Consider the following 15403-nt stretch of genomic DNA (forward strand, 5'->3'; position numbering starts at 1 on the left):
CCCTGCAGGCTGCCTGAGCCTGGGGGCTGTCGCTGCCTCCGCTCCCCCAGCCCTCCCATGGGCGTTGCAGGGGCAGCCAGGCTGGGATCACCCACCAGTGATCCCAGCACCTTAGAGCCTTTGAAAGAAAAAAAAATAATAATAATAATCACGCAAGCTCCCTCCTGCTGCCTTTTCCCCTGGGGGTTTTGCTTCCCGGCTGCAGGGGCAGGTCGGGGGGCTGCAAGCACCCCCACCCCACCCGGGGGCAGAGCAGGGACCCCCGTCCCCCTCGCTCCCATCCGCACGGCGCTGTCAGGAGGGAGACCTGGAGCAGGATGCGACCTGCCCGTGGGCACGCCGGGGGGCCGGAGCAGAGCGAGGGGGGGGGGGGCGCGCTTGTGCCCCGCTCCCCCCCCCCCCCCCCCCCCCCCCCGCCCCCGGTTCGGCCCTCACCCCCGCCACCTCTCTGTTCTCCCGCAAGCAGCATCCCAGGGCCCAGGCCAGCCTGCATCCCCCATCCTTGCCCCATCTCTCCATCTCTCCTGGGAGTGGACTGTGCTTGCGATCCAAAAAGAATCCAGAGGAAACCAACCAAGGAAACAGCCCCCCACCCTCCCTGCGGCCCCCCGCTCCGGCCAGCGCCAGGAACCAGAAGCTGATGGGTGGCCAGACCCCACTTACCACCTCGGAAGATGAAATCTCCGGCTGTGAAGATGCTGCCCCCTCCTCCCCAATCACTCTTTGCCAATCAAGACACTGATTCTCTTTTTAATTTCGCGATGGGAAGGGTGGGATGAGGGGGCCGGGGGGCGGTGGGACCCCTGCCCCTCTCCCTGCTGGGCCCAGCCGTGCCCACCCTGGCTGTGTAGAAGTCGTGCAAAGCCATTGCCGTGCACTTTATGTTTTAGACTACTGTTATATATTATATATTTTCCTCCTTTTTTTTTTTTTTGTTTTGTTTATATTTGCGGTATATTTAGAGATTTCTACACATTGTGATGTGTTTAAAATAAACCAGATGAGGAAAAAAAAACAGGTATTAAGACAAAGCAAAACTCTATTAAACCTGCATGCTGTAAAAGGGCTCGGAAAAGGGAATGGGTGCGTTCGTCTTTTTTTTCTCTCTCTTTTTTTTTTTTTTTTTTTTTTTTAAAAGAGAAAAAAAATAAACTGAAAACAGCGAGGTGGGTTTCATGTCCTTCCTCCTGCAGCAAGCGGGATGGGGGGGGGGGCACGGCCAGCCTCTCTCCCTGGGGGGCTGTGCTCCTTTTGGGTGGGTGCGGGGCCCCCCCAAGCAGGATAGGACCCCATCCCCAGGGGGTGGAAGGTAAGAAGCAAGTTCAGAAAAGTCACAGTTGTTTGGGTTTTGGGGTTTTTTTGTTGGGCTTTTTTTGGTCTTTTTTTTTTTTTTATAGACTTAAAAATGCTGAGTTGTAGATCCAGTTAGCGCTTTGGACAGAGACTTTGCAGAGGGAAGGAGCGACCCAGCCTCTTTACTCACATGCAACTGGGATGCCGTGGAGGGGTGTGGGGGGCCCTCGCTGAGCCCTGCCTGCCCCTCCTGCCCACCCCACTGCCGAGTCTCCCAGGTACCACATCTTCGGTTTGGGGGGGGGCGACATTTTTTTTTTCTCCTTTTTCTCCCCCCGTCCTTTGAAACTCACATAAAAACCCACTAAAAAGCAAACCCCTCCCCCACAGCAGCAGCAGCCACCTCTGTAAAAATCAGTAAATATCCTCTGAACACCTCGAGCCCAGCACTGAGCTCCCAGGAAGGGCAGGGGGGTGTGGAGGACTCGGGGCGGGGGGGGGAGGCCCGACCCCAGGGTCTGCTCTCGCCCTGTACACATGGGCAGAGGGGACAATGCCAGGGGCAGGTGATGGGCAGCCCCCCCTCCTACTGGGGGTATTTACAGGGGGGGGCCCGGGGCTGGTCCTGCTTCCCCAGCCCTAGGGATCCAGCTGCAGCTGCGCCCCCGGGGGCGATGCCCGAGCCCCTCGAGCATCCTCCTGCCCCAGCACGGTGCCCCTAGGCCCCCCCACTTCCAGTTTAGATCCCAGGCTCCCTGTAGAACTGGGAGGGGGTTCGTGGGCTTGAGGAGGCAACTGTCCCCCTCAACAAACAACTGCCCCCCCTGGCAGGGCAGCACCGCAGCATTCCCCAGCCGGCCAGGGGATGCCGAGCTCTGGCCCCTTCCTCACAAGGATGTTCCCAGCCGCACAGGAGGCATTATTGCTTGTAAAACACCAGCGAGAGGGGGGAGAGCGTATCTGCTACACAGCTCTGCCGTGAGGTAAGGATTAGGCCTCAGCTGGGTTTGGGGGTTTATTACCCAAGTCCCTCGTCGCTGACCTCCCAGCCAACGCTCTGCTCCACCTCTGCACCCTGACCCCCGGGGCACCCCCAGCCCGGGCCCTCTGCGGCTGCTTGGCACCTCGGCACCTCGCTCCCAGGAGCGAGGGGGCTCGGCCACCCCACGCTACCGGACCCCCACGGTGTGGGGGGGGTACGGCCAGGGGACCCCAGGCGCCCTCCTGGCCTTCCCGTGCCAGGGTGACGCTTCCCGCGACACCCCAGGCTGGTCCCCACGCTGGCAGCAGGAGGGGATGGAGCCCCGAACCCCGGTGGGGGCTGTCCCCCCCTGTGCCGGGGTGTCTCCCCCTCGTGCTGGGCCTAAACAGGGCTGTGGTCAGGGGGGGCATCGCTGGCCGCCACGGCCACCACGCACTCGGTGCTGTCTCCTGCCTTCCTCAAGTGCCCATAGAGCCGCTCCTCGAGGCCGCCGGCGATCTTGTCCATCAGCTCCGAGCCGGAGCCCAGCCCCAGGCACCTCCCGGGGCCAGGGCAGTCATGGTCCCTGGGGGGCTCGGAGCCAGCCTTGGGCTCAGGGACCACCTCTCCGGGCTCTTCCACGATCACCTGGATCTCGGGGTCGGGCAGTGCTGGGGCAGGGGGGACCCCATCAGCCGCCTCCGCCGCCTCCTCGTCGCCAGCGCTGACGATGCGGGGCAGGGGGCTGTGGAAGCGGGCATCCAGGGGGTAGTTGGCGCTGTCCCCACGGCGCAGGGGCGTGCGGTGCCGCTCCAGCGCAGGGTAGCGCACGCCGGGGTCGCTGTACTGCTTGGTGTGCTGCCACTGCTTGCGGAGGTGGGTGCGGGAGCGGTGCTTCCCCCGCAGCGGGGACTCGTCGAACTGGGGGTCGTGGCGCACAAAGGCGTTGAACAGGGCGTCTGTCTTCTCGTCGATGCTGTAGTCCCGCCGGGGCAGCGCATCCCGCCCTGGGAACATCTGCCCGTAGGGGGACCAGGCCAGGGGGCTGTGGGGACGGGGGGGTCCCCCACCCGCTGCGCCCCAGGCCGTGCTCCCCTCCTCCTCCTCCTCCTCCTCTTCCTCCTCCTCCTCCTCCGCCTCCAGCTCCCGGCCCTCGAAGCTCTCAAAGATGGTACCTTTCCGCCCTGCGCTGGTGAAGCAAATGCGCTTCTCGGAGGCCGTCTGGTCCTTGGGGGGCCCCTCCTCGCCCCCCCGGCTGGGCGCCTCAATGGAGGCGTAGCCACTGTCCATCTGCAGCAGCTTGCGCGTGCCAGGCTCCGACTCCTCCACCTTGGGCCGACCCCAGAGCTTCTCCTCGGGGCCTTCGGCCTCATCCAGGGAGGAGGAGGGGCAGGGGGGCATGCCACCAGCAGAGGAGATGCTGTCCCCGCCGTCACTGCGCACAGAGTCCTGGTCGTTGCTCCGCTCCGAGGAGGCGTACAGCTCCAGCGAGGCACGCAGGCTCCAGATGTCATGGTAGGCGCTGGGCTGCTCCGGGCCACCAGCCTCGCTGGGGCTGCCCGTGCCCCCCTCGCCCGGCTCTAGCCTGCGGGCACCACCCCCAGCATCACGGCAGGGCCGGGATGGACCCGGCGAGCAGCAGGCAGGGGCAACGCCAGCCCGGCAACCACAGGCGTCGCAGCGGTGCTGTGGTGCCACACGGTTCCCCCATGCTGTCCCCAGCACCCTGCCCATGCACCGATCCACCCTCCCCATCACCGGCTTCCCCTGGACCCTCACCCCACACCCTGCTGCCCCCCGGCCGCCCCACCAAAGCTGCACGAAGGCTGGAGCCCCCCACGCATGGGGGCAGCGTGGGGTCCCTTGGTGCCTTCCCAGAGCCCGGCTCGCCCATCCCCATCCCCTCTATCTACTGAAAAATACCTGCCGAGAGAGGGTGGGGGGCTGGTGGGGGAGGGCAGGAAAGGGCCGCCCGCGGGGTGGAAGGCCACATCATCCGTGTGGGCGATGTACTGGATGATGTCTGTCTGGTGAGGGTCCCAGTCCTCCTGGTCCATGCTCTCGCTGGCTGCCCGCTGCCGCTGGAACTGCCGCCGTTTGGGGGACCCTGGAGGGGGCACAGGGCAGGGCTGGGGGAGACAGTCCCGTCTTGGGGCACAGCAACCCCCCTGCCCACACACAGCTCCACCCGGCCGGGCACAGCCCCGCGAGGCCGTGCCCCCCGCTGCCCCCCACCTCTCGTGTCCAGGCTGGACGCCCGCTGGGTGCTCTCCAGCTTCCACTTCTTGATCTTAAAGTAGGGGCTGGCCCCGTCCAGGCTGGCATGGCGGCGCAGGCGGGTGAAGAACTGCAGGACGGTGCCCTGTGCAGGGGCTGGGGGGGGCTCCCCGGGGCCAGCACCGCCCCCCCCCAGCCACCTTCCCGCTCCTGGGTGCTGCTGCGAACTGGGGGGGGAGGGGGGGAGGGGGACATGAGTGCTCGCTCAGCTCCGGGCAAAGGCCCCCCCCAGCCCCAGCTCGGTTCCTTTGTCACTGCCGAGCTCAGCTGCAGCAGATGCACAAATGTCCCCTGGGGCCGGGGCTGGGGGGAGGGGGGAGCAGGGCCCGTTTCTAGCTGGATGCCCACATCTCTCCCCAGAGAGCAGGGGGGGCAGGAAGCCCCCCCGGGCCTGGGGCCGGGCCTGTGCTGGGGGATGGGGCCAGGGACAGGATCCCTGGGGCTGCCAAGGCTGGAGAGCCCCTTCCCCTGCCCGGTCCTGGCCGCTCGCCCCCGCACTCACCAAAGGGCCCTCCCCGGAGTCGGAGGAGGCGGACGGGCTGGCCTCGGTGAAGCTGGTGTCCACGGTGGAGTTGTAGGTGTCCCCGGGCAGGGCAGAGCTGGGGCACACGGCATGGCTGGGCAGCGGCCGGCTGGGGCAGGGCCCCTGTGGGGGGCTGCAAGGCAGAGTGTGCTCAGGGGGATGTGCATGAGGGTCAGGGACCGGGAGGGGGCCCCTGCACCCCAGGGCCTCCCATCCCCACATCCAGCAATGCCCTGAGACTCCCACCCCGGGTCCAGCATTGCCTCCTTGGGGTGCTGCAGGACACCTGGACCCCTGTCCCCACTGTGTCGTGTCCCACCACGTCCCCCTTGGGGTGCTGACGGCTCACCTGGAAGATGGCAAGGCCGGGCTTGGGGGGGGGCAGGCGGGGGGTCATGGCCAGGCTGTTCTCGCTGGACTCGCACTCGTGGATGGTGACAATCTTGAGGGCAGGTGGTGGGAGGTGCAGGTGGGTCAGGCGGGCGTTCTTCAGGTGGTGGAAGTCCCCCTCTGTCAGCGTGTACCTGCAGGGCACGCCGGGTTAGGAGTGGCGTCCCTAGCCCACCCAGCCCACCCCCCCCCAGCCCAGCGTTTCACCTCCTCCCCTTCTCCTGGGTCTTCTTGCCCTGGTCAAAGAGAGTGGCCTCGTTGAAGGAGACACGGCGGGCAGTGGAGGAGCTGGAGGACAGAAAACCGCTCGCTCTCCACATCCCGGTAGCTGGAGGACGATAGGCAGTCGGGTTCCTCCACTTTGATGGTGATATCTGTAGAGAAAGGGGGTCAGCAACCAGGGTCCCCCCTGCCGTGTGCACGCCAGCTTCCCCAGCTGAGGCCTGGCAAACTTGCTGCACCCAGGGCCTCAATGCCAGCCCGGTGGTCCCTGCTCCTGGCCACCAGTCCCAGGCAGGCCACCACTGGGATGGACGATGGGGGGGTGCAAGGTGTGCATGACCATCCCTGCCCCAGGCCTGGGCAATGCACCCAGGAGAGCGACAGTCCAGGAGCTGCTTTCCCCGCCCACCGGGGAGCTGGGGGCGCTGCTGGGGGTGCAACTGGTGTTACTGGTGGGCAATCGCTCGCAGGTCACCATGGCACCCCCGGCCCCCGCCATGGCACTCACCCTGGGCTGGCTGTGAGTCGTCCAGGTAGGTGGTGGTAGTTTTCTCAGGGTCATCACTGGCTCTGTGGGGGAAGGAGGGTCAGCGGTGCCCCATGCCAGCCCCCTGACCCCTTTAGCAGTGCCACATACCCCAGGGACAGCCGCAATGCCTGTCCCCCGCAGCCCATCCCCACCTGGAGTGCCGGCGGTTGGCCTCGCAGCACCGGCGGCAGATGATCAGGATGCCAGAGAGCAGGACCAGGGTGCCCCCGATGAAGATGGAGAGCAGGGCAAGGAGCAGCACGTAGCCATCCTGGGGGGAACCCTCGCCAGGCACCACCTGCACAGGACGTCAGGGGCCGAATTGCTGGGGATGCACTGGAGGAGGGGACATGGCCCAGCCCCAAACCCTGCCCCACTGGGGTGCCAGAGCAGCCCCCTCCTGCGCTGAGGCTGATGCTGAGCGCTGCTCCCCAGAGATGCTCGCGCTCCCCCGCCACCCCCGGGCCTGCTGCCGGCTCCAGGGACCTGCCTTCACCAAGGCAACCGCAGCCAGCGGGGGCAGAGCCGTCAGCGGCCCCCGCACCAAGCAGGAGTGGGGATGGGGACAGGACCCCAGCCCTGCCCCAGCATGGGTGTCTTGGTCACACCCCTGGGCTATGGGAGAGAGGCTGACCTGGTGGCAGCACCCAGGCTCCCCTGAACCCCCAGCACCCGGAGTGTTTCAGGGGGTTGCAGAGGACACAAAGGGGTGTCAACCCACCCCCAGGATGGGTGGAACAAGGTGAGCGACAACGGGGCTGGGTGGCTGCTGCCATCCCCACTCGGGTGCAGACCCCAGCCCCACAGCAGCCACGCAGACCCCACACCTCCCAGGCACTGCCCCACATCAGGACACTCATCCCCACCCTCCCCTGGGACCCCGAGGATGGCAGCATGGGCAGGGGCAGGCAGGGACGGGCAGGGTGGCCTCACTCACCGTGGCACTCTCCGTCGCGTTGTCCCAGGGTGTCGGGTCATCGCTCATGGTCCGTCCTGGCCCGAGCGCGTCCTGCAGTGGGGGGAGACAGTGGGAGGCACCGGGCAGGGGCGGCGGGGCCGGGCTGGGGCCAGCGGCGGCTCCTGCCCGGCCCCGGGCCCTGCCCAGCACCGCGGTGCGGAGCTGCCGGGAGGGACGGAGAGGGAGGGACTGGGATGGATAGATGGAGGGAGGGATGGAGGGAGGGACCGGGATGAAGGGATGGAGGGAGGGTGTGGTCAGGAGGGAGGATGGAGGCACGGAGAGAGGGAGGGAGGGAGGGTGCGGCCGGGAGGGATGGGGAGGCAGGGATGGGGAGGCAGGGATGGGGAGGCAGGGATGGGGAGGCAGGGATGGGGAGGCAGGGATGGGGAGGCAGGGATGGGGAGGCAGGGATGGGGAGGCAGGGATGGGGAGGCAGGGATGGGGAGAAGGAGGCAGGAGCACTGCCCCTGCCCGAGGAGCCCCCAGGCACTACTCCCACGCCACACTCACGCCTGGAGCACAGACCCTGTCCCCGTGGAGCCCCATGCCAGGGTGGAGAGATGCTGCGCTCCCCGTGCCAGGCTGGGAACCACAGCACCCAAGCGCTGGTCAGTCCTGATGGCCAGAGCTGCCCCGGGGTGGGGCTGATCCTGCCCCAGGGTCCCACCCGGGGTGGCTCGCAGGGAAGGGGATGACATCACGCTGCCCCAACACTGCTGTCCCTAGGGAGCCATGGGGCCAAAGCGCAGCTCCCAGCACCCAGGCACCACTGCTGGAGGGGATGAGACTGCCAGGGGTCTGGGGGTGCTCGAGGGCCCCTCAGCAGGGAAGGGCAGCAGATGGCTGCCCCACACAGTGTGTGAACAGAGCTGGCGTGGGTGTCACTGGAGCGTGACGGGTGACGCTTCTGAGTCAGCCCAGCAGTGGCTCCGTCACTGGACTGTCACCATGCAGGAAGGGGATGAGGCCGCAGAGGGGCCCACGGGTGATGGAGAAGGGCCAAGCACCTGAGGAGTGAGAGCCACCAGAGCCAGGGGACACAGGGCTCTGCGTCCCTGCCACAGCATAAACCCTGCGGCCTTTGAGCATCTGGCCGAGAGCTCCTCGCCCTTCCGTGCTGCCAGCACGGGCCCAGGGGGGAAGGGGTCTTCCCTGGGGTCTGCCAAGCTCCAGCTCCCACTGTGGGCCTGTGCGTCCCCATCCGCGTGTCCTGGGCTGCTGGGGTGGACGATGCTGGTGGCAGGGGAGCCCCCTGGAGCGGCAGGCAGGGGTGGGCGTTGTGCCGGCTGGGGTGCTCAGAAACTGCCCAAAATCAGATCAGTGAAAAACGTGAATGGAGCCCGTGGCTGGGTGGGAAAAGCCACTTGCAGGGACAGCACAGGGGGTGACAGTGTCACAGCTGGCAGCGAGAGCCGGTGACAGCTGTGCTGCACGGGGCTGGGGGCAGCCCTGCCACAGCTCCGGGTGCCATCTCCTCCGGGGGATGTCGGGGTGCCAGGCACAACCTGGGGCAGAAACCCCTCACCTGCACCGGCCCTGGGGCATCTCTGAGCTGCCGGGGCAAGTGGGGCAGCGTGACGTGACCCTCAGGGGCAGGAGAAGGGGGTCCCTGCTCCAGCCACCAGCTGTGCCGGGGGGCACCCCAGGCCTGGCATGGGGGACCCCGGGGTGGGCGGGCTGTGGCTCCATGCGGGATGGGTGCCCCTGGGTGGGATCCCTGCGGGGCACCCTCTGGCCAGAGGCAGGGGCGCGGGGGGCCGGGGTGAGCAGGAAGAATGTCCCTCCTGTTCCCCATCATGGAGGAATCCCGTCTCCATGGCGACCCGGCGGGAACAGGACGGCCATTGTCTGGAGGAGGGGGCCGGTCCCCGCGGTCCCCGGGCTGTCCCCCCACGGCGGGGACACGGGGGCCGCCGCCGGTGCCCACGGCGGGGGCCGCGGGACCGGGGGACACCGGTGCTGCCGCGGTCCCAGACGTGGGAGCCGGTAGGATGGGACGGGGGGGATCGGGGCGGGTCTGCTCCCCACGCGTGTGCGCGCCCCGCGGGGCCCGGCCGGGGCTGGGCTGGGTGCGGGGGGGACCCGCTCTGCTCCCCCCGGGTGCAACGCACCCCCGGCCCCGGGCCGGTGACGGGGGATGCGGGCAGGGATGCGGGAGGGAGGCAGGGATGCAGGCAGGGATGCCGGCAGGGATGCAGGCAGGGATGTGGGGGCAGGGATGCAGGCAGGGACGGAGGCTGTGGGGCAGGGCTGTGGGGCGGAGATGCAGGCAGGGCTGTGGGGCGGAGATGCAGGCAGGGATGCGGACAGGATGCGGGTAGGGATGCGGGAGCCCCCGGGACCTCCCCGCGCGGTGAGGCGTGATGAGCTTCCTTCGGCCGGGCCGGCCCTGACTGTCGCGATAGGGGCTGTCGCGAGGCGGCGGGGCTAGACACTCACCTACAACTGGGACCGGGGCTCCATCGCCGCCGCTGCGCTCGGTGCGGCGGGGCGGCCCCGGGATTTATGAATGAACCGGAGCCGCCCCCGCGCGGCGCGGGCGTCACGTGGGGACAGGGGCTGCCCCGAGCCCTGCCTGCCCCCCAGCTCGGGCTGCCCCACCGCCCGGGCTGCCCCCCAGCTCTGCCTGCCCCCGAGCTCTGCCTGCCCCCCAGCTCTGCCTGCCCCCCCCGCCCGGGCTGCCCCCCAGCTCTGCCTGCCCCACCGCCCGGGCTGCCCCCCAGCCCTGCCTGCCCCACACCCCTGCCTGCCCCCCAGCTCTGCCTGCCCCACACTGCCTGCCTCACCACCCAGCCTGCCCCACACCGCCTGGCTTGCCCCCCAGCTCTGCCTGCCCCACACTGCCTGCCCCATGACACCCCTGCTTACCTCCCTGCCCGGCCTCCCCCCAGCCGTGCCTGCCCTAAAACACCCCTGCCTGCCCTCCAGCTCTGCCTGCCCCACAACACCTGCCTGCCCCTCAGTCCAGCTTGCCCCCAGCCCAATCTGCCCCACTACCCTGCCTGCCCTCCAGCCCTGCCTGCCCCCCAGCTTGGCCTGCCCCACCACCCGGCCTCCCCCCAGCCCTGCCTGCCCCACAACACCCCAGCCTGCTCCACCACTCTGCCTGCCCCAAAACCTGTCTTGCCCCACCGCCCTGCCTGCCCCCCAGCCCTACCTGCCCCACCGCCCAGCCTGCCGCCCAGCACCGCAGCCCTGGGCCAGCCACAGGCTAGGGCCCCCGCGGCGGGACGGGACAGGAAGGATGCAGGGCAGGAGCGGCCCTTGGAGCCGACGGGGCACGGCCAGAGCCGGGGGGTCGCCCCCGGGGCCCCACTGCCCGGGGGGGGGGGGGGCGGGTAGGGCCGGCGCTGTGCGGGGCCGCGGCCCCACCACCTGTCGGGGAAGACTACAATTCCCATGCGCCCCTGCAGGCCAGCACGAAACGTCACTTCCGGGCGGGGCGCGACGCCCCACGGGCCGTGTAGTCGCGCGGCGCGGAGCACGCCGGGAGCTGCAGTCCGCCGCCGTCCCGGCCTGCCCCGCGCCGCCCGCTCGCCCTTGCCGCCGCCATGTTCCGCGCCCGCCGCCTCCTCCCGCGGCTCTTCGCCCGCCGGGCGCTGCTGCCGCCGCCGCGCGCCCGCGGCTATGCCGAGCCTGCCGGCGGCCCGGTGCCCATGGCCTTCACCTTCGCCTCGCCCACGCAGGTAGGCCGCGGGCCCGGGCCCGGCCCCCTCGGTCGCCTGCGGCGGCCGGTGCGCGCTGCGGCGGGGCGAGGCTTGCGCTGCCGCCCCCGCGGGACGGGCTGTGCCCGGGGCCGGGCGGGGGGGCGGCGGGGCCGGCTCCCGGCGCTGGGCGCGGGCGGACGGGCCGGGGCAGGAGCGGGGCCGGCATGGCGGGGCCGCGCGGTGTCCCCACCGCTCTGCCCGGCCCGGCCTTGCCCCGAGCTCAGCCCCGGGGCCGCCGCGCCGCCCCTCCCGGCCCGCTGCCGCTCTCCCCCCGCCGCCCTGCGGGCGCCCCGCTCCCGCTGCAGCGCTGCCGAGGCCCGCGGGGTGACGTTCTTGCTCTTCCCGCCCGGCCCTGCTGCTGCAGCCACCGGCTGCCGGCGCTGCCGCCCCGGGGCGGTGTCCTGGCCCCGCTCCCGGCGGCGGGGCACGGCCCTCGCCCGCCCCCGAGGTGCCCGCCGCTTTCCTGGGGCAGGGCGCCGGGGACGGAGCTGCGGTGTCGCAAGGCAGGGTTTGTGCTGCATTGGCAGAGCTGTGTGGGACGCTCGCACGGAGGCTGCGGCGCTGACTCCCATCGCAGCGGTGACGGTTGGCGTCAAGGTCTCCCTACGCTCTTCTCAGGCTTCTCCCAGCTGCACCCTTTTCCTCTCGCCCACTCCCGACTTCATGTCTCCGTGTGCCGCCTCCCTGCCTCTGCCACTGCGCACCCACCTCTTGGCAGGCTGGGAGCGCTTCCCCACTCTGTTTGCCAGGACCCCTCCTCCAGAGCCCAGCCCCGCTCCCACCCTGTGAAGGTTCAGGCTGTCCCGGTCACACCTTGCTGTGCGTTAAACGCCGTGGCCTGCCAGCTGCTGGGAGCAGGGCTGCTCCCTTGGGGTGGGAGCAAGCTGCCCGCCGCACCCCTTGGTTCTCTGGAGCCACCTCTCTTCTTCCCCTCCGTTCCTGGTGATGGACTGCTCCCATCTGCTCTCCCCGGCCAGGTGTTTTACAACGGTGCCAATGTGAAGCAGGTGGACGTGCCCACACTGACCGGCTCCTTCGGTATCCTGGCCTCTCACGTCCCCACCCTCCAGGTCCTCAAACCAGGAGTCGTGACAGTCTATGCTGAGGATGGCACGGCCACCAAGTACTTCGGTAAGGAAAGCAGGTTGGGAAGGAGGAAAGCGTGTGTGTGTGAGGTGCTCTCAGGGCTTTCACAAGGGAGACCCTGCCCATCAAAGTGTGCCCTCATGCTCTTCCAAGGATTTCTGCTTTCCCAGACTCTCAGGGGCTGCTGGAGGCTGCCCTCTGGGGAATCTGCCCTGGAAGATGGGGCTTAGCACAAGGCCCTGGTCTGGGGTCAGGTTTTCTTAGCTTTGCTCAGACTCTCTGGGAGCATCCCCTGCTTTAGCTTCCCTTTCGGTAGGAAACAAGCCTGTGCAGAACAGGAGAAATGTTCTGGGAGGGCACGAAGGTTTTGGCAAATGGATCGTGGAGGTTCCAGGGATGAGCTTGCCAGTTCTGTCCTGTGTGTTGACCCGCAGACGAGGCCCATCTGGCAGTCCTGCCCGTGCTGCCTGACTCAACTGCCGCTGTTGTGCCTTTGCAGTGAGCAGCGGCTCAGTCACGGTCCACGCAGACTCCACCGTGCAGGTGCTGGCAGAGGAGGCGGTGACGATGGACATGCTGGATCTGGTTGTGAGTACCCGATGCCAGTGGACCAGGCCACACTCTGCCTCCCTTGGGCAGGCCCTGGCAGCCAGGCTGCCTCCTGGAGGGGAATTTGCTGCCTGTTTTTCTCATGTGGGGTGGTTGTCTCAGGAGCTTCCTGTGGCTGCGGAAAGCATGCCCAGACCAAGGGCTTTGCCTTCACCCTGAGCTAACCCATCCCTGCTGATCGGGATCAAAGGCTCAGAGCTCCTCCACAGTGAACTGTCCAGAGGCTTTGGGGAGAGGAAGCCATGCAGTCGTTAACCCTTCCCCAGGCCACTTCCCTCGCCTCGGACAGATGCTGGTCTTGCCCCTCCCCACCCATCTTAGTCTCGGAAACAGCTTTTCCCCAGCAGTGCCTGCAGATAAGTTGTCTGCTGTGCATTAGGGGGTCTGTGGGGCCCTGTGCGCTGGGCTAACAGCTGCAGTGTGGGGAGGGAGAGGGGTGACTCAGGGGCTGTAGGACAAGCCACCTGTCCTGCGGTGGTCTCTCAGTGACGCATTCCTTGTGCTCTCATGTTCAGACCGCAAAATCAAACCTGGAGAAGGCAGTCTCAGAGATGGCTGCAGCATCTGATGAAGCAGCTAAAGCAGAAGCTCAGATTAAAGTAGAAGCTAATGAAGCCCTTGTAAAAGCCCTGGAGTAATTAAGGTAAGTGTCACCTGTATCCAGGCTGAGATTCCCAGACCTGCTCTGGAGCCAAGTCCTGGCTCTGCTGCCCATCGGGAGCTTCCCCTCACAGTGGCCAGGCCTGCTGGGCTGTGTGGGGGCAGACAAGGGTCTGTACCCGGGCTTCAGGGAGCAGTGACATGAGAGCTGTTTCTGTGGCCAGCTGTCAGCTTTGGGGGGCTCGTGGGGGACCCCTGCCCAGAGCTGCTAGATGGCAGCAGGGCCCAGTGCTGTGCCGTGACATGCCATGCTGCAGCACGGTGTAGTAGGACTCGGCTTGATGCTGGGGCAGGCCGGGAGCCTGCAGTCACTGGTGGGGCCTCGCTGCTCCCTCCAGGTCCCCACTGGGACAGGCCACGCCAGGGGCAGCTTGGGAACAGGCTGGATGCCTGGGGCCCCAGAGGGAGAGCGATGCGTGGCCTCTGCTCTGTGTACGCTCCTTCCACTCAAAACAAACAGCTTCTGTCTCAGGGGAGGCAAGGCTGGGCTGCTCGCCTCGTGGCCTCTTTTCCCTCTGCCCTGCTAAGACTGTGCCTCGTCCTTCTTCCTGCGTGCTGGCAGTTGGGGGACTTACTCCACAGCAGTGTGTGTGCTGTGCCTGGCAGGTGAGTCACCAAAAGCCTCTCCAATGGCCTCTGCCTGGAGCAGGTACAGCAAGGCACCGGCTCCCCTGCTATCTCCCTGATCTCTGGTCCCTGTGCTCTTTGGCCCGTGAGGTCAGGTCCGAGAGAGCCGGTGGCTCTTGTTTACTCGCAGCGGTTTTAACAACCTGAGCCAGGGCCAAGCCTTCAGATCAGATTCCACCGCTCTGCTGAGCCCACCCCGAGTTAAACCCAACTCCGCTTCTGTGTGTTGCAGGAATCCCACTGTCGATGTAGAGAAACCCCAGGCTGTCCTACTTGTCCTGGCTTCCCCGATTGTACAGATGGTGCGGGACAAATGGAGGCGGAGAAAACGCTCTGATCAATTAAAAGGAAATGTAATCCCGTCTCGTAGCATGTCACCTTCTTCTGAGGCAGCAAATTGCAGCTTGTGCTGCATGGGTGGCTGCGTGCCTGGGTGCAGGCTCCTGCCCTCACGCCGGGGTCTGCTGGGGTGCAGTGGCTTGGGGAGGGTGTACCGCCGGCGCTGTTCTGGGGTTCGGCAGGGCATTCCCGTGGGAGATTCACCTACAGGAGGCTTATCAGGCAGATTTTATAACCCCCTCCCTGTGCTGTCAGCCACCTCCACCTCCAGTAATCCACCTGGACAGCAGGATTACAGCGGCGCGGGAGGCATCCACGGGGCAGCGCAGGTCTGTACCAGAGGCTTCCTGTCCCAACTCCCCCGCCCCATCCAGCGCTGGCTCTGCTCAGCCTCCTGGCTCTGTTGCTGCAGGAATTCACATCGGCTGGGCTGTTTCTTCACGGTACTTCTTGCAGCTGGACAGCAGCTGCCGGGGCTTTGACCCATTCCCCTAGTCTTGTGTTTCCACCGCGCGTGTGGCACAGTGCGGGGGAGATCTCCCCTTGCTCCTTGGAGACAGGCTTGGTGTGGAGAGGGAAGCAGATGCCATATGCGGTGGGAGTCTTTCCTGAATCCATGTGTGGTGGGGGTAGCTGATGATACTGCTCTGCTGGAGTTGCCGCTTGCCTGGGGGCTTGCTAGCCAGCAGCCCTGTTGGAGGCAGCAGCCCTGGGCTCCTCGCAGCCTGGAGGAAGCAGGAGACACTCGCTTGTGTGTCTGCAGCGAGCTCACCGGTCCCCACGCGCCTCCAGGAAACGGCGGCACTGCTGGGAAGGAGTGGGCTCCAGCAAGGGGCCGGTTCTGCCTGTGCCAGACGCCTGAGGATGCGTGTCTTGCCAACGGCACCATCTGCTCCGAAGCTCCTCGCTGGGTGCCACCCTCCCCAGAGGCATTTCAGGTTCCCTCTGCTGTGCAAACCCCCCCAGCGCAGGCTCGCCAGCTGGGGGAGGCTGAGGCAGCCACCGGCCCTTGCGTGCGTGGGGCTGCGGTCCCTCTGCCTTGCTCTAATCCCCTTTTCCCTGCGGTTTTCCAGCGCCTGCCTGGGAACGCGAGTTGGCTTGCCTGTGTGGGCAGCTGCTGCAGCAAAGGTCAGCGGGCAGCAGGTTCAGCCTCCTGCCTGCCCTCCCCGCGGGCCGTGAGTCGGCTCCCTGCGGCTCCGCAGTTGGAGCAGGGCACAGC

The 15403-nt window shown here is 67.2% G+C and overlaps 3 protein-coding genes across 4 annotated transcripts in view; 2 read left to right on the forward strand and 1 right to left on the reverse strand.

Moving 5' to 3' along the window:
- STK11 (serine/threonine kinase 11) overlaps positions 1-1080 on the forward strand; it is a 48883-nt gene extending 47803 nt beyond the window's left edge. Inside the window, exon 10 of one of the 2 annotated variants that reach the window (XM_056335552.1) lies at positions 464-1080. The gene's annotated coding sequence lies outside the window, so the exon portion shown is untranslated. The remainder of the gene's footprint in view (positions 1-463) is intronic. The other variant, XM_056335551.1, reaches the window with a different exon arrangement.
- On the reverse strand, positions 896-7489 carry CBARP (CACN subunit beta associated regulatory protein). Its single transcript, XM_056335553.1, is given in 11 exon segments — positions 896-3839; positions 4178-4361; positions 4490-4688; positions 5034-5156; positions 5158-5187; positions 5404-5578; positions 5652-5746; positions 5748-5818; positions 6175-6236; positions 6348-6493; positions 7133-7489. Coding segments are annotated over 11 exon segments (2316 nt in total). The 5' UTR covers positions 7181-7489; the 3' UTR covers positions 896-2656.
- Positions 7490-10400: 2911 nt separating this feature from the next.
- Positions 10401-14207, forward strand: ATP5F1D (ATP synthase F1 subunit delta). The gene is made up of 6 exons (XM_056335072.1): positions 10401-10439; positions 10624-10842; positions 11841-11994; positions 12449-12537; positions 13074-13201; positions 14078-14207. Exons 1-5 carry the CDS (start codon positions 10401-10403, stop codon positions 13194-13196), a joined length of 624 nt encoding a protein of 207 aa, XP_056191047.1. The 3' UTR covers positions 13197-13201; positions 14078-14207.
- The last annotated feature ends 1196 nt before the right edge of the window (positions 14208-15403 follow it).

The sequence above is a fragment of the Falco biarmicus genome, chromosome 4 (genome assembly GCF_023638135.1).
Source record: "Falco biarmicus isolate bFalBia1 chromosome 4, bFalBia1.pri, whole genome shotgun sequence".
Taxonomy (NCBI): Eukaryota; Metazoa; Chordata; class Aves; order Falconiformes; family Falconidae; genus Falco; species Falco biarmicus.

What these genes read in the sequence shown, in the direction of transcription:
- ATP5F1D (XM_056335072.1), top strand. Translation starts at nt 10,401, where the DNA reads ATGCAGGGCAGGAGCGGCCCTTGGAGCCGACGGGGCACG. An exon ending in CTTGGAGCCGACGGGGCACG is followed by an intron (nt 10,440 to 10,623) that starts GCCAGAGCCGGG and finishes CGGGCCGTGTAG; the next exon opens with TCGCGCGGCGCGGAGCACGC. An exon ending in CACGGCCACCAAGTACTTCG is followed by an intron (nt 11,995 to 12,448) that starts GTAAGGAAAGCA and finishes GTGCCTTTGCAG; the next exon opens with TGAGCAGCGGCTCAGTCACG.